At 46.7% G+C, this 21,088-nt stretch overlaps 1 protein-coding gene across 1 annotated transcript in view; it reads left to right on the top strand.

Moving 5' to 3' along the window:
* The window catches only part of LOC137356161 (deleted in malignant brain tumors 1 protein-like), a 33,515-nt gene extending 12,690 nt beyond the window's left edge, over nucleotides 1–20,825 (top strand). The window contains exons 7-16 of the mRNA XM_068021975.1: nucleotides 1,354–1,668; nucleotides 2,439–2,744; nucleotides 4,071–4,376; nucleotides 6,562–6,864; nucleotides 8,750–9,046; nucleotides 11,191–11,505; nucleotides 12,987–13,280; nucleotides 16,053–16,340; nucleotides 18,092–18,208; nucleotides 18,785–20,825. Coding sequence (XP_067878076.1) covers nucleotides 1,354–1,668; nucleotides 2,439–2,744; nucleotides 4,071–4,376; nucleotides 6,562–6,864; nucleotides 8,750–9,046; nucleotides 11,191–11,505; nucleotides 12,987–13,280; nucleotides 16,053–16,340; nucleotides 18,092–18,208; nucleotides 18,785–18,864 — 2,621 coding nt within the window. The 3' untranslated portion in view covers nucleotides 18,865–20,825. The remainder of the gene's footprint in view (nucleotides 1–1,353; nucleotides 1,669–2,438; nucleotides 2,745–4,070; nucleotides 4,377–6,561; nucleotides 6,865–8,749; nucleotides 9,047–11,190; nucleotides 11,506–12,986; nucleotides 13,281–16,052; nucleotides 16,341–18,091; nucleotides 18,209–18,784) is intronic.
* The last annotated feature ends 263 nt before the right edge of the window (nucleotides 20,826–21,088 follow it).

The raw sequence follows: 21,088 nt of genomic DNA, 5'->3' as shown, positions 1-21,088 counted from the left end.
GCGCACACTGGTAGCTACCCAGGGCTGAACTTGCCCAGTCTGGCCTATATGTGACTCCAGACTCACAGCAATGTGGTTGCCTCCCCGCTGCCCTCTGAAATGGCCTGGCAAAGGCACTCAGTTCAAGGGCAATTAGGGATGGGCATCGAATGCATGGCCTTGCCAGCGATGCCCACATCCCATGGCAGAATAAAAACAAAAATGCAGAACAGACTCGAGTGTCTCAATGATCTATTCCTGCTCCTTTGTTCCTATATTCTGGTGACGCGAAGGAGTGGAAAACGTTTCCTTGTGAAAGAGAAAGAAAAAAAATCACTTCATCACAATTTAACTCATGTTTGATTCCAGATCATTGAGGTTCGAGAGGTTCAAACTATCAGCGCAAGTTGGAATCCTTTTTTTTCCTGACAAAGAGGAGGTCAAGGGGTGACATACTAGAGGCTGTCCCTTAAAGAAAGATAGCAAGGGGCTCCGTAGGGTAGACCCTGAGAAAATATTTTCGCTTTCCGTGAAATCTTAAGCCCAGGGCCATGAGTATGAGATAGTCACTAATAAATCCGGCCAAGAATTCAGGACAGGAGAAACAGAAAGTGTCAAAGTGAAAGGGTGAGCAGGGAAGAAGGAAAAAAAGGGATAGGGCAGAGAGCAGGAGAGATTAAATGACAGAGATGTCACAGAGCAAATGGAGTGCTAATAGTTGTGACAAAGGACAAAGTATTAGTCCAGAGAGAGTGTTAATGGCAGAATAATGAACAGCTCTATCCAAAAGCAAAAGAAAAACCCGTTTCAGAAAAAAAGTCATGCTCTGAAATTGTTGAACTCAATGTTGAGTCAAGAAGGCTGCATAGTGCCCACTTGGAATGTGAGGTGATGTTCCTTGAGCTTGTTTTGAGGCTCGCTGGGACACTGCAGCAGGCCAAGGGCGGACATGTGGGCACGCGAGAGGAGGGTGGTGAAAGCAACTGGAAGCTCGGGGTCAGACTTGCAGAGGTCAGGACAATCTGCTTGGCCAAGGGAATGCCGAGAAAGTGGAACTCTCCTAACATGGGTTGGTTGAGGAGAATAGTAGAAATGCACTTTGGGAAAAGCTGGGGAGAAGGGAATAGCAGGATATGCAGTTAGCGTTAGATGAAGAGGGTGGTAGGAGGCTCAGGTGGTGTATAAGGGCTGGCATGGAGCTGTTGGGCCGAATGGTTGATTTTTGTGTGCTGTGAATTGTATATAATTCATACCATGCCATGTCATTCGTCCCCATCTTTTTGGATTACGCAACAGGGCAAACGGCATACATTTCAGTGAATTTCTGTCATGCTTTTTAGGGTCATTAATCTTGTATTCCTTGTGGTTTTTCAGATAACGCTAAACTTCGACTGGTGGATGGGCCCAATTCCTGTTCGGGTAGAGTCGAGGCTTACTACAATGGCACCTGGGGCACTATCTGTGATTCCGGGTGGGACATTCTGGATGTCCAGGTTGTTTGCAATCAGGTCGGATGTGGGTTTGGCCAATCGGCCATTTCCGGTGGCCAGTTTGGAGAAGGGGCAGGCCCGATTTTGCTGGACAACGTCCGGTGCAATGGGTCCGAGTTATTCCTGTGGTCCTGCCCGATCCAGACGATCAGCCCCCGGACCTGCCGACAGAAGAACGATGCTGGCGTCATTTGTTCAGGTGCGTATCTGCCTTGTGGAAGGGAAGGGTGGAAGTAGGCATGGCGAGAGGGTGGACATTAGTCGTGGGCACTGCCTCCAGCGGGTAGTGCCACATATCGTAACGGAGATGCGGTCACCTGCACGAGACATCGCACTGAGGACCCGTCTGCCCTCTGGTCGCATCTTTCTGCCATTCCCTCCATTGCATAGAGTCACAGAGCCATTTTCCTTGTCTACCTTGTCTAATGTCATAATCCTGTCCACCTCAACTAAATCTCCCCTCAATCTCCTTTGTCCTAAGGAGAACAAACCCGGCTTTTCCTACCTAACCTTGTAACTAAAATCCCTCGTCCCTGGAACCATTCTGGTAAATCTCCTCCGCACCCTCTCAAGGACCCTCACCTGCTTCCCGAAGTGTGGTGACCAGAACTGGACGCAATGCTCCAATTGGCGCCCAACCAGAGCTTTATAAATGTACCATTATAAAGATACAAGTCCAACAAAATGTATTTCATGGGCTGTTCCGCATTTCAGGATGTGGTGACAGGCACTGCACAACGTCTCCCATTTTTAACTGTTCATTTGAGAAGTGTTCGTGTCAGGTTAACGTTGACCTGCAGTGAACAACTTACATCCAGTGAAATGATGATGAAAGAACTCCTTACTGTCATTATAATGAGCAGAGTATACTCTTTGTGGCAATGACACCTGATATTATGCCTCTATTGATTTATATGCCATTGCGGTGCGATACAGATTTTCGATTCACTGTATTTTCTTTTGACCCAGATCAGTTACAAAGCCCAGAAATAGATGTGTTAAGGACATCCAGTATATTTGCTCAAGGGGAGTCTTTCAGCATTCAATGCGCCTCGCCCAATTACTACAAGGGAGGAACATTTCAATTGCAAAAACTCGGCGAGTCCACCTCTGTGAGTTCCTTGGTGGCAGAAGCAAAGTATTCCAACGTCACATTCACTGTCAAAAACATCAACATGAGCCAGAGCGGATATTACACCTGCATGTATCAGTTACAGAGAAGGGGAAAGTTGTACAATTCCACCATGAGTGACAGAGTCAAGATCACTGTGATAGGTAAGTGATCGTCTAGGTTTGAGCCAGTAGGCTTTTTTTGTTTAGTTGTTCATGGGATGTGGGCGTCGCTGGCCAGGCCAGCATTTATTGCCCATCCCCAACTGCCCTTGAGAAGGTGATGGTGAGCTGCCTTCTTGAACCGCTGCAGTCCATGTGGGGTAGGTACACCCACAGTGCTGTTAGGAAGGGAGATCCAGGATTTTGACCCAGTGACAGTGAGGGAGCGACGATATAGTTCCAAGTTAGGATGGCTCAGAGGGGAACTTGCAGGTGGTCATGTTCCCATGTATCTGCTGCCCTTGTCCTTCTAGTTGGTAGAGGTCGCGAGTTTGGAAGGTGCTGTCTAAGGAGTCTTGGTGAGTTGCTGCAGTGCATCTTGTAGATGGTACACACTGCTGACACTGTGCGTCGGTGGTGGAGGGAGTGAATGTTTGTGGATGGGGTGCCGATCAAGCGGGCTGCTTTGTCCTGGATGGTGTCGAGCTTCTTGAGTGTTGTTGGAGCTGCACCCATCCAGGCAAGTGGAGAGTATTCCATCACACTCCTGACTTGTGCCTTGTAGATGGTGGACAGGCTTTGGGGAGTCAGGAGGTGAGTTACTCACCACAGCATTCCCAGCCTCTGACCTGCTCTTGTAGCCACGGTATTTATATGGCTACTCCAGTTCAGTTTCTGGTCAATGGTAACTCACACGATTTTAATAGTGGGGATTCAGCAATGGTAATGCCATTGAATGTCAAGGGGAGATGGTTAGATTCTCTCTTGTTGGAGATGGTCATTGCCTGGCACTTGTGTGGCACGAATGTTACTTGCCACTTATCAGCCCAAGCCTGGATATTGTCCAGGTCTTGCTGCATTTCTACACAGTAGTACCTTCAGTATCTGAGGAGTCGCAGATGGTGCTGATCTTTGTCCAATGGTCAGCAAACATCCCCACTTTTGACCTTTCGATGGTTGGGCCTAGGACACCACCCCGAGCAACTCCTGCTGTGATGTCCTGGGGACTGAGATGACTGACCTCCGACAACCACAACCATCCTCCTTTGTGCTCGCAATGACTCCAACCAGTGGAGAGTTTTCCCACCGATTCCCACTGTCTTTAGTTCGGCTAGTGGCTCCTTGATGGCATACTCGGATAAATCCTGCCTTGATAGTGAGGCTATGTTGGAAAGCGTGGGCAGTGGGAGCAAGTGTGGGAACAATTCAATCGTTCTTTCAAGGTGTTCTCACCTCGGCACGGTAGGCTGAGTGGCCTCGTTCTGTGGTTATGTGATTTTGCAACACTTCATTGGCTAATTTAATCTCCCTCCCTCCCGTTCATTCTAGAAAAGCCAACCAAACCAAATATTCAGCTCTTCCGAGACTCTGGCAAATATTCCATTGGAGAGTTTGTCAGCGTTAGGTGCACGGCCTCCACAGTCTTCACCGGGGCCATCTTCCTCTTGCTCAAGATTGACGGGGCAACCTCGGTGACCTACCAGGCCGTGCCAATGGCGGGCTTCGCTGTGACCTTTTCCATCGCCAACATCACATATGCTGACGATGGACATTACGCCTGCTTGTTTCAGCTAAAGCGCTCGGGGAAGCTCCACAACTCGACGGAGAGCGACCGGGTGAAGGTGACCGTGACAGGTAAGGAGAGGCATCCCTTCAGAGCTCCAATCAGGGTGATCTGCATGGCTACCAAAGTCCATTTTCAGCCCCGCTGGTAAGGAGCTCGATGCCCCTTGAGACGGGCATAATGGAAGCCTATTTGTGAGTTCCCTCGGGTTACTGCAGCATCAAGGACTGGAGGGTGCACGATCCAGTTTGGTGTTTGAATGTGCGAAAGGCGTCGGACTCAGAACTTCATGGAAGCCTTTGGGAAGCAAATAGTAGTGGCAGGCAAATTAATATTTGGAAGGGCTGTAATTTGTCACATGCGGTGATGCAAAACAGGCGATATTCAGATCAGCGCCACCCCCAATCCTTTTGATGCCAGACCTGGTGTTTGATTCCGTTGTCTGCAATGCCACTAGACTTCAGGCACTGTGCATAGCGGAAGGCCGAATGGTGACTGCCCACTGAGTGACACATCCCGCCATGAATTTTCAGTCTGTAACCCCCGTTTGCGTCACTTTTACGTGGGCTCCACAGATGCCCCCATCCATTTGCATGAAGTGAGAATGAATTCTTTCGTTCTTCCCTGTCGCTTCCCAATTCAGGATTCCCTCTGGGTAAGATATTGTGGACGAGACTTTTGACTTTTGAGATTGCACCACACCCTCCGTCAGTTAAACACGCCGCCTGGCTGTCAGTCCAATTGAGGACAATAGAATTGCCTGTAAGACGAGGCGTGTAAGGGTGGCTGATGTGATAATCCTGATTTTCCCCTGCCTGTGCTCATTCTTGCTGTCAAACCCCTCCAGGGCCCTCACCCTTCTCTATGCCCATTTTGTGCACGCAACTGAGTCCAATTTCTATCCCAAGTTGTTGCTTTTGTTGTTCTTGGTGGTCCTTGCCAAGACAGACATTCAAACATACTGTGCTTCCACCGCCTTTTGAGGAAGAGATCTCTGAAGTCGCATGACCCACTGTCTTCAATGGGCGACCCTTATTTGTAAACATTGACCCCCTAGTTCGAGATTCTCCCACAAGGGGAAACATCCTTTCCGCATCCGCCCTGTCAAGACCCCTCAGGATCTTATCTGTTTCAGTTCAGTCGCCTCTTCCTCTTCTAAACTCCAGCGGATACAAGCCTAGCCTGTCCAACCTTTCCTCATAAGACAGCCCACCCATTCCAGGTATTAGTCGAGTAAACCTTCTCCGAACTGCCTCCAATGCACTTACATAATTCCTTAAATAAGGAGATCAATACTGCACACAGTACCCTAGATGTGGTCTCACCAATTCCCTGTGGAACTGAAGCATAACCTCCCTACTTTTATATTCAATTCCCCTCGAGATAAACGACAACATTCTATTAACTTTCCCAATTACTTGCAGTACCTGCATACTAACCTCTGGTGACTCATGCACCCGGACACCCAGATCCCTCTGCATCTCAGAGCTCTGCAAATCTCTCACCATTTAGATAATATGCTTCTTTTTCATTCCTCCTGCCACAATGGACCATTTCGCATTTTCCCACTCGGGCTACGTTTGCCAGATCTTTTCCCTCTCACTTAACCTATCTGTATCCCTTTGTAGCCTCCTTATGTCCTCTTCACAACTGACTTTCCTACCTATCTTTGTGTCTTCAGCAAATTTAGCAACCATACCTTCAGTCCCTTCATCCCAGTCATTTATATAAATGGTAAAAAGTTGAGACCCCGACACTGATCCCTGTGACACACCACTCATTACATCCTGCCAACCAGAAAATGACCCATTGATGCCCACTCTCTGTTTCCTGTTGGCTAACCAATCTTCTATCCAGAACCCCCTAGTCAGTATCGTGATGATAATATTCACATGTTAAGATGTAACCAAAATTACTCGATTGACAGATATTCTCTGAATAACTTTCAAGCGATGCCTTTTGTCACAATCCACGAGATGTGCTTCAGTCATGTACATCTCCATTCCCAATATGCTCTTGGTGATTAAAAACATGGAAGGGAAATGGCTGATGCGTGTGGTTATGTTATATTTCTGAATGGGTGGGAAATTCATCTTGCCCTCTGCTCCAGTCCTCACTAGATATTCAGTTGCATTGACTTCACTATTGGGCGGGATTTAGAATGGGCGACAGATGCGGCCCCTGCCCATTTTACACTTGGCCCATGATGGTACGGTTTGATCGGGGCCACCAGCTCACTCTCTTCTTTCGATGCAGATAAACTGCAGAGGCCGTCGATTTCCGTGTTGCGCTTGTCCGCCGCATTTGTTCAAGGTGAAGCCGCAAATTTCCGATGCTCCTCCTCCAGCGTCTTTGCGGTGATAACATTTTACCTCTACAAAGTCGGGGAGTCTGGTGCTGTTACCTCTGTGGGGCCGATCTCAGCATCCAGCGCCGTCTTAACTGTGCAAAATGTAACCTTGCACCAGGAAGGCTTCTTCACCTGCATGTTCCAAGTGCTGATCAAAAGCAAGCTGTACTCGTCAACTCACAGCGACCGGGTCAAGGTAACAATCGCAAGTGAGTCGCCCATTCAAATACTGTCCTTCTGAATTCATTTTCACTTCTGAAATGCATGTTCAACCAGGATACATCATGCGATGAACACTGCACAGAATGACAGGCCTTTGGCGAGGCCTCAAAGGAGATTTATCACAATGTTAGCTTGGGCAAGGGAATGTGGTTTTGTGCTTGAGCTGGAGGATTGTGCCCCAATTCTAGGACACCGCAGACTTTCGAAAGGATGCCGAGGCTTTGGAGAGGGTGCGGAGGGAGGTTGACAGGAATGGTCCCAGGGATTCGGGGACTTCAGTAAATGTGGAGAGACTGGTGAAGCTGGTATTGCTCTTCTTGGAGCAGAGAAGGTGAAGGGGCCGAGTTAATCGAGGTGTTCAGGATTGTCAGGGCTTGTCAGAGAATAGACGTGGAGGAAGCTTGCTGACCGTCAGGAGGGTCAGTGACGAGAGGGCAGAGTTTTATTAATGATTTGGACGTGAATATAGGAGGTATGATCAGTAAGTTCGCAGGTGACACGAAAATTGGTGGTGTAGTAAATAGTGAGGAGGAAAGCCTTAGATTACAGGACGATATAGATGGGCTGGTAAGATGGGCAGAGCAGTGGCAAATGGAGTTTAATCCTGAGAAGTGTGAGGTGATGCATTTTGGGAGGACCAACAAGGCAAGGGAACATACAATGAATGGTAGGACCCTAGGAAGTAGAGAGGGTCAGAGGGATCTTGGTGTACTTGTCCAGAGATCACTGAAGGCTGCAGCGCAGGTCGATAAGGTGATTAGGAAGGGATATGGGATACTTGCCTTTATTAGCCGAGGCATAGAATATAAGAGCAGCAAGATTATGATGGAGCTATGTAAAACGCTAGTTAGGCCACAGCTGGAGTACTGTGTACAGTTCTGGGCACCACACTATAGGAAGGATGTGATTGCACTGAAGAGGGTGCAGAGGAGATTCACCAGGATGTTGCCTGGGCTGGAGCATTTCAGCTATGAAGAGAGACTGAAAAGGCTAGGGTTGTTTTCCTTAGAGCAGAGAAGGCTGAGGGGGGACCTGATTGAGGTGGACAAAATTATGAGGGGCATTGATAGGTTAGATAGGAAGAAACTTTTTTCCCTTAGCGGAGGGGCCAATAACCAGGGGGCATAGATTGAAGGCAAGGGGCAGGAGGTTTAGAGGGGATTTGAGGAGCAATCTTTTCACCCAGAGGGTGGTTGGAATCTGGAACGCACTGCCTGAAGGGGTGGTCGAGGCAGGAACCCTCACAACATTTAAGAAGTATTTAGATGAGCACTTTAAATGCCATAGCATACAAGGCTACGGGCCAAGTGCTGGAAAATGAGATTAGTATAGGTAGGTGCTTGATGGCTGGCACAAACACGGTGGGCCGAAGGGCCTGTTTCTGTGCTGTATATCTCTATGACTCTAAGATAATTGACAACAAATGCCAATGGGTTGTAGGCGTTTGTTTATTTCGAACATGATTTGAAGACATAATTTACTCCTCAGTTTGGGGCCATTCTGTCTCTCTTCCGTATTCTATCATACATTCCTGCTTGCACATTTATAACAAAACCACTCTGTGAAGTGTGATCTGTAGTGACACCTTTCCACCAGTGCATCAGCTCCAGCGAGCGGTGCCTGTGATTCCTGGATTCCAGCTCTCGATTCCTGCATCTCCTGGCCCCACTGCATCCAAACCACAGTGTCATCGCCTTCCCGCTTTTGAAATCCCGTTCTCAGTCTGTTCCCCCAGATTGAGAATCCGGAGTGCTCAACGCAATGTCGAGCTGAGAGATGTAAGTTGCTTGGGCTGCCTTGCTGCACCCATTTCAGGCAGTGTGTGTAAAAACAGCTTTTCCCGGCATACCATTCACCTGTGTTCTCTTTCAGGTAGCGTGGAAAGACCCATTATCTCCATGAACACGGAATTCGAGAAGTTTCCACAGGGCCAATTGCTCACTATCTTGTGCACAGCCCCGAAACCGTACCGCACGCGTGACTTCCACCTCTACCAAGATGGTCTTTTGGCCAATGCTCGGATGTCTGTGCGGGACTTTGTAGCCGAGTTTACCATTGCAAATACAAGCATGGCCAATCAAGGGGATTACACTTGTGCGTACCGAACGACGATAGTGGGACGAGGGTACAACTCGACCCAAAGCGAAGCCCTTTCAATAACCATCGCAGGTAGGCGACTTCAATAATGACAGTGAAATCGGACATTCAGGAATGGTCACGAGCGCATCTACAGTCATGTGGCCCAGCTGGTATTCAGTCTTTCACCACAAGCATTAACACGCTCTCTGCCTTTGTCCCATGACTGCTTTGTTATATACTCTCTCCTACCCCCCTTGCCCTATTAAAACACCTTTCCCTTTTGTTCTCACATTTCCAGCCTCAGCAGCGTTTTGTGTTTATTTTAGCGACAATTGTGGAGGACCACTCTAATCCTGTTCAGGTTTTGGGGGTATTATTTTGTCGTGCATGGGGATAGACAGTGGGTGGCATTGCATTTTCCATGATTTCTTGCTTATAAGGGGAGCAATTTTAACTTTGAGTAATCGTGTAGAATAGGCGGGATCAAATGGGACACTTCATCAGTTAGCGAGAGGGTGATATCAAGGCAATGCTGACAGTGTGGGTTCAATTCCCCCGACTGGCTATGGTCATTCATGGTGATCTACCTTCCCCTTGTGGTGATCATCAAGCGATACATTAGCAATTCTCTCTCTCTCTCTCTCTCTCTCTCCAATGTCGAGAGATGCCCGAGGCCTTCTGGGATTGCAGCTACAACAGAAAAAAAAATTGGGCACTCATTTACACACCACGAATAACTTCTCCTTCCGTTGCAGTTCATCGGATGGAGCTAAGCGGGGAATGGCTTTGAAATGGGCGTGGCTGAATGGTGTTGGTCCCTGTGGATTAGGGAGAGGTGTTGGGCAGTGGGTGCAAAATGGGCAGTTTCCCATCGGCTGCCTGTTACGTGGTTTAGCCAATAGTCCGCTTAACTGACTTCAGTGGAATTGATTATTGGGCGGCCGGTACAGCACGGATCCTGACTGCTCATTTTGCGTCCGCTCTGCTGTTCAGCCGAGCTGGTGCGTCTGGTTTCTGCGTTCTAACTACCACAAGTATTAGTGTGTGATGTGAAATTCAAATTCGGAGGTTGGTATTCGTCTTGGGCAGCAGTGCATCAAGTTCCCATTAGACCACCCGAAGGTGTATCCCAGTCCATTGTTGTTGATGGTACTGCCGCTCCGAATGGGCAGCCGGTCCAATACCACCCGATATTGCCACTGCTGGGGATTGACCGCTCACCCATTGGACGTCAATGGAGCTGAAAGGCGGGTGGGATGTATTATAGGCGGCCGATAGGCTCCAGCCCAAGACGAATTTCAACCTCAGAGTGTTCGGGCAACTGGGGAAAGGCTTCGATAAGGAACAAACAGTTGGACGAGTTGGAGATGCCCCATAGAAACCCCCTGCAAGGGGACAGTGCGAGGCCAGCAGAATGGGCAGAGTGGTCGCAGGTGGACTTTAACACTGGCGGGCGTGAGGCGACGCATTTTGGCAGAAGGAAGAGGGAGAGGCAATGTATATACATTGGCACAGTCCCAAAGAGTGTGTGCAGCAACAGAGGGACCTGGGGGTGCCTGTGCATCGATCTTTGAAGGTGGCAGGGCATATTGAGAAAGTGGTCAGTAAAGCAGAGGGGATCTTGGGATTCGTAAGGAGAGGCACAGAGTACAAAAGCAGGGAGGTTATGCTGAACATTTATGAAGCTCTGGCTGGGCCCCAGCTGGAGAATTGTGTCCAGTTCTGGGCACCACACTTCAGGAAGGAGGTGAGGGTCCTTGAGAGGGTGCAGAGGAGGTTTACCAGAATGGTTCCAGGGATGGGGGGGGATTTCAGTTACAAGGTTAGGTTGGAAAAGCTGGACTTGTTCCCCTTAGAACAAAGGAGATTGAGGGGAGATTTATTAGACGTGTACAAGTTTATGACAAGCTTACCTAGACTAGACAAGGAGAAGCTGTTCCCATTAACACAGATTGAAAGTCTTGGACAAAAGATGCAGGGGGAATATGAGGAAGCACTTTTTAATGCAGTAGGTGCTAATGGCCTGGAACTCGCTGCCCACAAGGGCAGGGTGGAAGCAGAGATGATCACAGACTTCAAAAGGAAGTTGGATGGCCAGCTGAGAGAAATAGACTTGCAGGGGGTAAGGGGTTGAGCCGGGGAGTGGGACTGACTGCACAGCTCCGTGGAGAGCTGGCGTGGACTCGATGGGCCGAATGGCCTGGAGTGTAACACCTCTTTTATCACCCGAACAGAAAGCATGGAGCAGCGACTGGTGAACGGGAGTAACCCTTGTGAGGGCCGAGTGGAGATCTCCTTCGGCGACAGCTGGGGGACCATCTGTGATGACCAGTGGGGATTGCTGGACGCCAAAGTTGTCTGCAGTGCTCTGGGGTGCGGAAACGCTGTCGCCGCGCCAACGCACGCTCGCTTCGGAAGGGGCGCCGGACCCATATGGTTGGACGATGTCGCCTGCCGCGGAGATGAATCGGTGCTGTGGTACTGCACGTCCAGGTTTTGGGGTCAGCACAACTGCCATCACGGAGAGGATGCCAGTGTCATTTGTTCCGGTAAGGGCAGTGCCATTCTAAAATATTCCCATCCTAATTGACAGTTTTACCGTGGGGAACAAAATGGTGCCATTTTCAAAGCATCGTGGTACACAGAGACATTTTGGAGAAGCTATTCATCTTGCGCTCATCAGAACAGTCCGCAAGAATACTCATGTAAGGGAAAGCAGCAGATTTATACTGTGTGAGAAAAGAGTACTGATTGGTTGGCAAGTGGACTCTGACTGGTAGAGACGTTGCCATGGAGAATGCACCAGTATTGCAGTACATGAATTTCAATGCCAGGGCGATGCTTGGCATATTGGCCGTACATCACAAAGACTGGTGGATTGTGTCAAACATGTCCCTTCCGCTGTTCGCAATGGGCAAGGTACAAACCGTGCCCAACCAGCCTGTGCTTGCGGTATGCAAAACATAGTGTCCAACATTAGATGTGATTCTGCGATTGCACAACATTTGCTAAATAATCCTCAGTGTGCTAAGAATTACGCTGACAACCAGTTTAAGATCATCAGTCGGGCTCGAAATGTGGTGCATCTGCGCGTACTGGAAGCTGCATATATTAATACACAGGGCCCTGCTCTTTGCAGACAGAAAGAACATGTGCACACATTGCGCCTGTTGCAGCTAAACAAAATAAGTGACAGCCATTCGCTGGTTCATTCCTCAGGGCAATGCCTTGACCAATCAGGGTCAAGATGCCTGGTTTAAATTTCAAGTAAAGCTGGGCAGGTAACTGTCAGTCACCATAAACTGGTGCATTCTCCATGGCAACACCTCCACCAATCAGAATCCACTTGCCAACCGATCAGCACTCTCTTCTCATACAGGATAAAGTTGTTGCTCTCCCTTACATTGGCATTCTTGCGAATTGTCCTGATGAGTGCAAGATGGAAAGCTTTGACAAATGTCTCTGGTTTCAGCAATACTCAAGTTCTGTATCACCAAATGACATAGGCAATTTCAGAAAGATAGTGGCATTCAATATTTATCTTATTATGAATTAAAACGACAACAAATGCGCATTTTTGTGAAGAAGCTTCAAACGAGAAGACTAATTTATTGACTTATTTTCTCATCATGATGTTAGACACTGATTTCATGAGATGGCTGGCATTATTTGCTTGCACAAGTAGTCAATATTTTCCCGCACACTTGTTGTAATGATGTGGAGTATTCCAGATAGATATCCATCAGTCAGGAGTGATCTCTCTCTGTCTCTCTCTCCCTGTGTTTCCCCCTCTGTGCTTCCGCCCCCTCTCTGTCTCGTCCACGCTCTCTGTGTCCCCCTCTCTCTCTGTCCCCTCTCTTTCTCTCTCCCTCCCCTTTCGCTCCCTGTCCGCCCTCTCTCTCTGTCCCCCTATCTCTGTGTCCCCTCTATCTCTGTCCCCCCTCTCTCTGTGATAGTCAGCTATGAAGATTGGAATTGGTGCATGTTTGTGTTTTCATTGATTCCCCTCTACAATGCTGTTTTGTCTCAGGGATCAAGCCGACAATACTTTTGGAACCCAGCTACAACGTATTTCTGAAAGGGGAGTCGGTTATTATAAATTGCACCATCGGAGAACGAAACACAAGCCGAGGAATTGACTTTTACATCAATAACGTTTACCTGACCCACCGAGACCTCCAGCAAGGAGTCAATTCCGCCACCATTCAATTGACCAATTTAACTGAGAAGGATGCTGGGATGTACAGCTGCAAGTATGGAAACCAACTTTCTGGACGATACCTAAATTCTTCTCTCAATGCCTCCGTGTACATCGCTGTAACAGGTGAGAAGGCTATATATTTTCATGCATATGAAGATCACACTGCATAGATGCCAACTATGAAATAATCTTGCAGGAAAGGTGGAAAGGAGAGCAATATATATATATATATATAAAAAGGGCAGAATGAACGAATTATGGAATGAAAGGCAGGAAGATTGAAAGGAAGAAAGCAGGAAGGGAAGACAGGAAGACAGAGAGAGAGAGAGAGAACGAAAATGTAGGGCAGAAAAAAAAGGCAAAAGAAAAGAAGGGACACATAAATTGTCTTTTATATCAAGGACCTCTCACAATCTCAGGGCTTCCCAAACACATGTTGCAGCCCATTCAGTAACTTCCAAGTTCAGCCACTTCGGCAATGCGGGGAAGGAAACAGCTCTGTTGCGCACAGCAAGATCCCACCACGAATAACGTGGTAGGCAAACTGCGTCACCCGCTTTGCTGATGTCGGGCACAGGATAAATGCTGTTCCCCGGGGCAGAGAGAGAAGTCCCCTGCATTTCTTCCAGTCATACCATGCAGCTGTTCACATCCACCTAAGCTGTGTTCCTTGTTCCGTGCCATTTATTGGGGCAGAATTGAGTGAATTGAATTTAGTTGTGTCAAGACTGAGGCGCGAGGAGTGCACTGTCTATTCGAGTTCTACTCGCCACAGGTCACAGTATATATTTAAATTTTCCCACTTACTGATATCATCAATCTTATATTCTATTTTTCCCAGAATTGAACACACTAACCAGGTTTCTTTAATGAGCTATAACATTTTCAGTTTATTATAAAACAACTCTAAACCAGTAATGAAGAAAAATATAAACACACAGATTGAAATTTTAAAGTTCCCTTTTTGCCATAGCCCCTCACAGTCACACACTCACGCATACACTGGTTAACTGGAAAAATAAAAGGGATTTTTATTCAGAGCTCTGTTACAGACAAAAAAGAAAACCACTTGAGCGTAATACGTGCTAATTCTTGAAGAAAACAGCAGATGAGATTGTTGTGTTCCAAAACTGGCACATAATCTGGCCTCCGAGTACACACAGACGGGTCACTGGGATCTGTTCCAACAGTTCTTTTCAGGCAGCTTTGAGAAATAATTTAGCAGGTTTTTCTTCAAAGATGGGTGGCGAGATGAGTTGACACAGTGGACTTCTCAGGGTCTTTTAGAGAGGTGCTGGAAAGCTGAGCTGGGTTGTCGTCTTCTCTCCTTCCCTGGGAATTCCCTTCTCCTTCAGCTGGCTTGACTGTTTAAACATTCATCAAGAATTGAGTCTCTTCCTCCGTGACACTTTTTCAAAAAAAAACCAGAAGTACTTTCATAACACCATACATTTGTTCGATAAAATGTCTGGATCCCTCGAATGGTGTCACCTAATCATTTACTCATTGCGGTCCACAATTTTCCCACGTTTGAATGCTGAGGGCGATTGTGGTCACTAGAAGTGTCAGTTTCAAAGAAAGGAGGGAGGGGAGAAAGAACAAGGAATAAAACTTGCCTTTCAGTGTCATCCCTTCGGAATTTATGCACGTCCAACGCATTTTATAGACAATTAAGTACTTCTGAGATGTAGCCTCTCTTGTATTGTAAGGGGTAAAAAGGAAACAGAAATTGATTAATTCAAATGCAAATTAGATCTGTTTCACATAATAACATTTTTGGATACAGTATGTGAGACATTTAAGAGACATGGCATGTGGTAAGTTTAACAGGAAGGATTTAAGCATTATTCTTTTCAAACACTCAGTCAGGCAGGTTCCTTCTGACCTGCGAATTGTGCGGGAACAAATTGAAGACTCAATCGAAAAGTTGTTGTGCTTAATAAGGTTAATTTATTTGTATGGATTTAAAAACGGGCACCGGTTTAAGATATTTATGGAAAATTTAAATTGATTAGAGAAAATGATGACATGTTTAACAGTTTGAGAAAGAAAATAATTTTTAAAAGCTGCTCATTCCTTTACTCCCAACAAATAAAAGCTTCAACAAGATCCAGGGTCAGAATGCTCAACTGTGTTGCCAATAATTCGTCTTGCAATAAGCTGAAGTGGCCAGCGCCTGTCAATTGCAGATGCTCCTTCCAACACCTGTTGGGATCCTGCCTCTTGACTGCAGTAAAGGTCTCTGATGAATGCAGCCTTTTGTACCCCTTTTCAGGGCATGGGCCTGGGTTATTATATTGACAGGCTATGACGTTTCCCTTAAAAAAACACGTAACTCAATTATATTCTGAGGTCTTTGTTTAAACCGCGGGGTTTGAACCCGCCCACAAAGTTGCTCACCTTTCTTTCTGTACTTTTTAATCTCAGGAAGCTGCTTGTAGTCAATCTTCCAGATAACGATACTTGTAGAATTTGTTAGAACGCGAGGCCCCATCTTATCTAAGTTGCACAGTCTCCAAGATCTATTCTTCAGAAATACAAATACCGATGTCATTCTCTTCACCTGCGCTATCTCTGTTCCCTTACGATAACATTGTTAGCCTCTCAGTTCGGCAAGTTCAGTAGGTTTATTTTTTCAAAGGGTTGAAAACACAATTCTGATCTCAGCACTGTCGGATAATTCCTTGCTGAGCATGATGGTTAATGTGGTCATGCCCACTCACAGACCTTCAGCCACATTAGTTAAGGGCAGGCACAGTTGGTTCACCTCGCCTGCAGAGAGCGGCGGGCTGTTTTGGCTTTCTAATGTACATTAATTTCGAGTATAACGGTATAATTACATGCTTGCCGACGTGTCTGCGGAACTTTCATTCATCCGCGTGTTCTTCGAAACAGATCCTCTGCAAAAGCCTAAAATAGACTTATTCACAGTCGGAGGGAAAAATCTCATTAACTGCACGGTTCAAAATGGCACAGCAAATGGCACGATGTACTTATTGGAAGTGGGTACCAGTGGATCGAGGCAAGTGCAACGTTTGTCAATGCCAAATTCTACCTTCACCTTTCCCTTAAACAACAGCGGTGATAGTATTGAGGGTCGCTATGTTTGTTCATACGAAGTGCAAGTAAATGGAAGATTACTCAACTCGACTTACACCGAATCTGTTCTCGTTGCCGTTCGAGGTGAGTGAGGTTTGCATTGCAAGCATTTAGAATTGCCGGGGCTTATCAGGAGGGGAGGCCCTCAATTTAAGGCGACATTGAATTGCATAGAATTACATAGAAGCTATCGCATAAGAACAGGCTATTTGGCCCAACTGTTTATTTATTTTTTATTTAGAGATACAGCACTGAAACAGGCCCTTCGGCCCACCGAGTCTGTGCTGACCAACAACCACCCATTTATACTAACCCGACAGTAATCCCATATTCCCCTACCACCTACCTACACTAGGGGCAATTGAGGCCGTTCAGCCCATCATGTCTGCACCGGCTCTCCGAGTGAGCCATTGACTTAGTGCCCGGTCCCCTGCCTTCTCCACCTAACCTTGTCCATTCTTGCTTTTCAAGTAACTTTTGAATGCTTCAGTAAGGTTATGAAAGGTTATTCTAGGTCATGAAAACGTTTCCAACCGGAATGGTAAATGTTAAAATCTAGCCATTCGAAACTAAAAGCTGAGTTGTTATCATTCATTAACATTTAACTTTATTTGAACCCCTCTTGGTAGTCTGGGAAAGTGGACTAACATAGGAAATAGGGCACAGTACAGAAAACCAATCATTTATATGATGCTGAACGCATTCTTTCCTACTTTATATTCGACCCCTTTTTCTTTGCAGAACAGGTAAGGGCATGTGCTGTTGACATTTTCTATGCACTGTGAAGGCAGGATGGTTGTGAGAGAGATAAGCTTGCAGTCACTGGTGATGAATAAGAAGATTGCAATCTTTCCAGTTCTGGGAATGAAGACACAGAAATGTCCAAGCTTTGTAACCTTAGACTAACACACCATCGAAGGAGTTTTATCGTGTCTGTGCAGGACACTTGGTAGAGCTATCTAATTAACCACACACTCTGCCTCTTTACTCGTTTCATTCACTTTCTAGTCTATCTCCAAATCCATTTTGAGAGTTAATATCACACCGATCCCTTACGGGGAGGTGGTGGTGATGCCCCTGAGCTCATACGCTAAAGACCAAGACTAGTGTTGTGAGGCCATTGGTTCAAATCCTATCACGTGAAATTTTAATTTAATGAATAAGTCTGAAATTTTTTGAAACAAAGCTAATCCAATGATGACCATTCAACCATCTGCTTCACTACTGTCCTTTAGGGAAGGGAGTCTGCCGTCCGGACCTGGCCTGGCCTATATGTGACTCCAGACGCACAGCCACGGGGTTGACTTTGAATGGCCTCGCAAGCCACTCAGTTCAAGGGCAATTAGGGACGGGCAATAAATGCTGGCCTGCCCAGCGACGCCCACATCCCATGAACGAATAAAAAAGGACACTCCTAATCTCACGTCAGGGATAAGCTTTACAGGAGGCAGACATCAGCCATTGACATGAGCAGGAGGAGTCTGCGGATGGGTAAAGACAGTGGGTCCATCTTAGGGCATTGATCCATCACAAAGACAACGTTTTCACCTGCTTTACCCATTAGTTGTTGGGAGCTTGTTACAATTCTGTCTAAGGTACTTTCTCCAGGAGACCAATACATTGATGCCAATTGAATTGAAAAGTGGGTGGGGCCTATAACTGGGGGGAAAATCCGAATGCATCTCTTTTGGGCACCCGGCACAGATGACGTTCACAGCAAGAATTTTTTGGGGAAGAAAGGGTTTCATGTTCAATTGATTGGCGTACAAGAAATGTCTGAAATGATACCGTTAAACTGACTTACATTGGTGTTTTTTTTTACAAACTCACTCCAGGATCCTCCAATGTTAAGACGATCATCGGCTGGTTCTTAGCGACTGTGATCCTTCTCCTGATTCTGGTCCTTTTTGTGTATTACTTCAGAAAACCGAAGACGTGCAAGAGTAAACGTGGTAGGATGCACACTTTATGTCGGTGCACTTCTTACTTTCTGCATTTGCAACATGCAGTCAGAAGACCTAACCTTTTGTGGGTCTCTGCACCCGTTGTGACGCTATTGGGATCACTTTCTGCACCCACTGCACCCCGTGCAGGCTGAAATCTCCATTGGCAGCTTGGCGTCCCAGGCCTGAGAAAAGCCGCTTGACAAAAGCAGGTGGCTCTCTGACGGCCTGGGGAGTTGGGGGGAGCGGGGCTCCTGATCGGGCCGCCCTCAATGCCCCAACCACCCCCAACACCCTCAATGAGGTGGATATCTGGCCTAAGACCAATTAAGGGCCTGGGGACTGTAAAATCCGGGCTGGATCTTCAGGCCCGGCAGGGGGCGGGATCGCCACCGACTTTTCGATTGGTGGATGCCTCCTGTCCGACAAGGGAAAACGTCCGGCCGAAGTATCTTTGAAATCGCATTCTGATCGAATCACATACATGAATGTAATATTTATTCTTTGTACGTTGTCTTTGTTCTGCTTTGGATGTGCACCAATGATATTATTTAAATAATAACCTGATGTATTTCCAACCCACAGAATACAGGATTTACGTTCGAGAACGACTGCTTGATGACGTGACTCATATAGAAGCAATAGATGACGATACTACCTTTTAATTGGACAATACTTTGTGCACTGTACTCGGAAGAAAGATACAGTGTGAAGATATTTCAGGACTTGATAGTTGTTATGTGTGGTAGCGTAATGAGCAGTACGACTCTCGCCTCCCATTATATGTCAGTATTTAGATTTAAGGTAGTCAATTGAAGTAGATATTGGCTGGTCATGTAACGAGTACCTGTTGTGATCCCGTTCCTCGTGCACTGGCTTCCAAGATTTAGTTTTTTTTTATCCTGTGCTTCCTGTCAACCTCCTTTTAGCATTTTGCCGATGCAGGTGGAAAACCCAGATGTTCACCAGTAACAACACCGCCAACATCTGTCAACAGAGATCAAGCTGCAAAAAGTAGCCGTGTGCTGGAGCTAATTGAAATCGAATTTCGACTGCTAATGGGATTGGAGCAGTTCAGAAACAGTTACGGAATTTCATCTGGGCGGAGACGCAACAATGGGCGCCGTCCCCTCGGCCGCCCACACGGCGCCCACCCGGCATTCCGTTGCACTGACTTGAATGGGAATAGGTATCGGGCAGGGGGCGCCTAACTTGCGGCCGATGGGGATACCGTCCATTTTGTGCAACTGCCCAGATGCCATTTTATAGACCGTGCCCAGAGTTCCAAATCTGCTTGATGCAACAACACTCAGTTCAACTCAGACTTGTATCAGACAGATTAAGCGACATAGTTTTCATGTGATAAATATTTCCATGCCCACAGTCTAAAAATAACTGGTGGAGATCAGTCTGCCCTCTCAGATGGATGTAAATGATGCCATGACATTATTTCATAGTGGGGTGTGGGGTGGGGGGGAGGGGTATTCATATTTTAGGTGTAATTATCCCTCGACAAATATCAGTGGAAAAGATTACATGACCACTGTGGGATCTTGCTGTGCGCACCATTCGCTGTGGCGTTTCCTCCATTGCAACAGTGACTTTATTTCAAAAGTGTTTCATTGGCTTGGACCCTCCTGACGTCATGAAAGGCACCAATTGAAGAATTAAGAACTCTATTTTAACCTAACAAGTAACATTCGCCAATGTGAAACGGTCCCTTTTTGCTTGTTTTCCGAACTGCTTTCTGCAAATTTCTCCTTTTGTTTGCAAGAAAAGTCTTTACTCGCAGTTAGAATTGGCTCACATTGATTGTAGGAAAGCGAGGGCTGATCTGATCGAGGTGTTTAAACTGGTCAAAGGATTTGTATCACTTAGACTTTTTTAATGCATTCATGGGATGTGGGCATCACTGGCAAGACATTTGTTGCCCATCCCCAATTGCCCTTTGAGACGGTGGTGGTGAGCTGCCTTCTTGAAGCACCGCAGTCCATCTGGTGCAGATATACCCACAGTGCTGTGAGGGAGGGAGTTCCAGGATTCTGACCCAGCGACAGTGAAGGAAGGGCCGATGTAGTTCCAAGCCAGGATGGTGTGTGGCTTGGAGGGGAACTTGCAGATGGTGGGGTTCCCGTGCATCTGCTGCCCTTGTACTTCTAGGTGGTAGAGGCCGTGGGTTTGGAAGGTGCATACGGAAAAATGGAATCATCAATAAGGGGATATAAATATTGCAGTTCGAGCTGGCCCATTCAGGTTCGAAATCAGGAAGCCTTTTTCCACACTAACAGTGGTAGAAGGTTGGAACTCGCTCCTGTCAAAGGGAGTGAGGCTGGGAGCCAACTGTAACTTTTAAGACTGTGGTTGATAGATATTTTTCTGAGGTAAACAAGTCAAGGGATATGGACCTGGGGTGGGAAATGACATTGAGGTACCGACCGGCCAAGATCGAATTGAAACGGGGGACAGGCTTGAAGGGTTGAATTCTTAATGGTTAAAAAATTGTAAATGTAACCACACATCCTTGTTCTGCCTCAAAGCTTTATGGAATGATTCAAGACTTAAATGTTCATCAAGGATTTAGATCTGATGGATGGAAACCAATAAAATGCTCACTCTTCCTACCATGCTACTATGTTCTAAGGTTATGACTTTGAAGCCAAAAGTATTTGCATGTGTGATAGTCTGATTGTGTTGGTGTGTTTCTCTGTGAGTGTGCTTTTGTGTGACTGGCCGTTTGTGCATGTTTGTATGTGATGTTATGACCGACCGCCCCATTCAAAACCTCCAATCAAAATATATGATTCAGATTGTGGTGGGAGAAACGCACTGTTAATTCAGTCCCGTCCCTCCACAGATCGCCTAACATATCGTTTTTAAACTCTCCACATT

This window comes from Heterodontus francisci, chromosome 45, assembly GCF_036365525.1.
Source record: "Heterodontus francisci isolate sHetFra1 chromosome 45, sHetFra1.hap1, whole genome shotgun sequence".
Taxonomy (NCBI): Eukaryota; Metazoa; Chordata; class Chondrichthyes; order Heterodontiformes; family Heterodontidae; genus Heterodontus; species Heterodontus francisci.
This window is presented reverse-complemented; position numbering and strand designations above follow the sequence as displayed.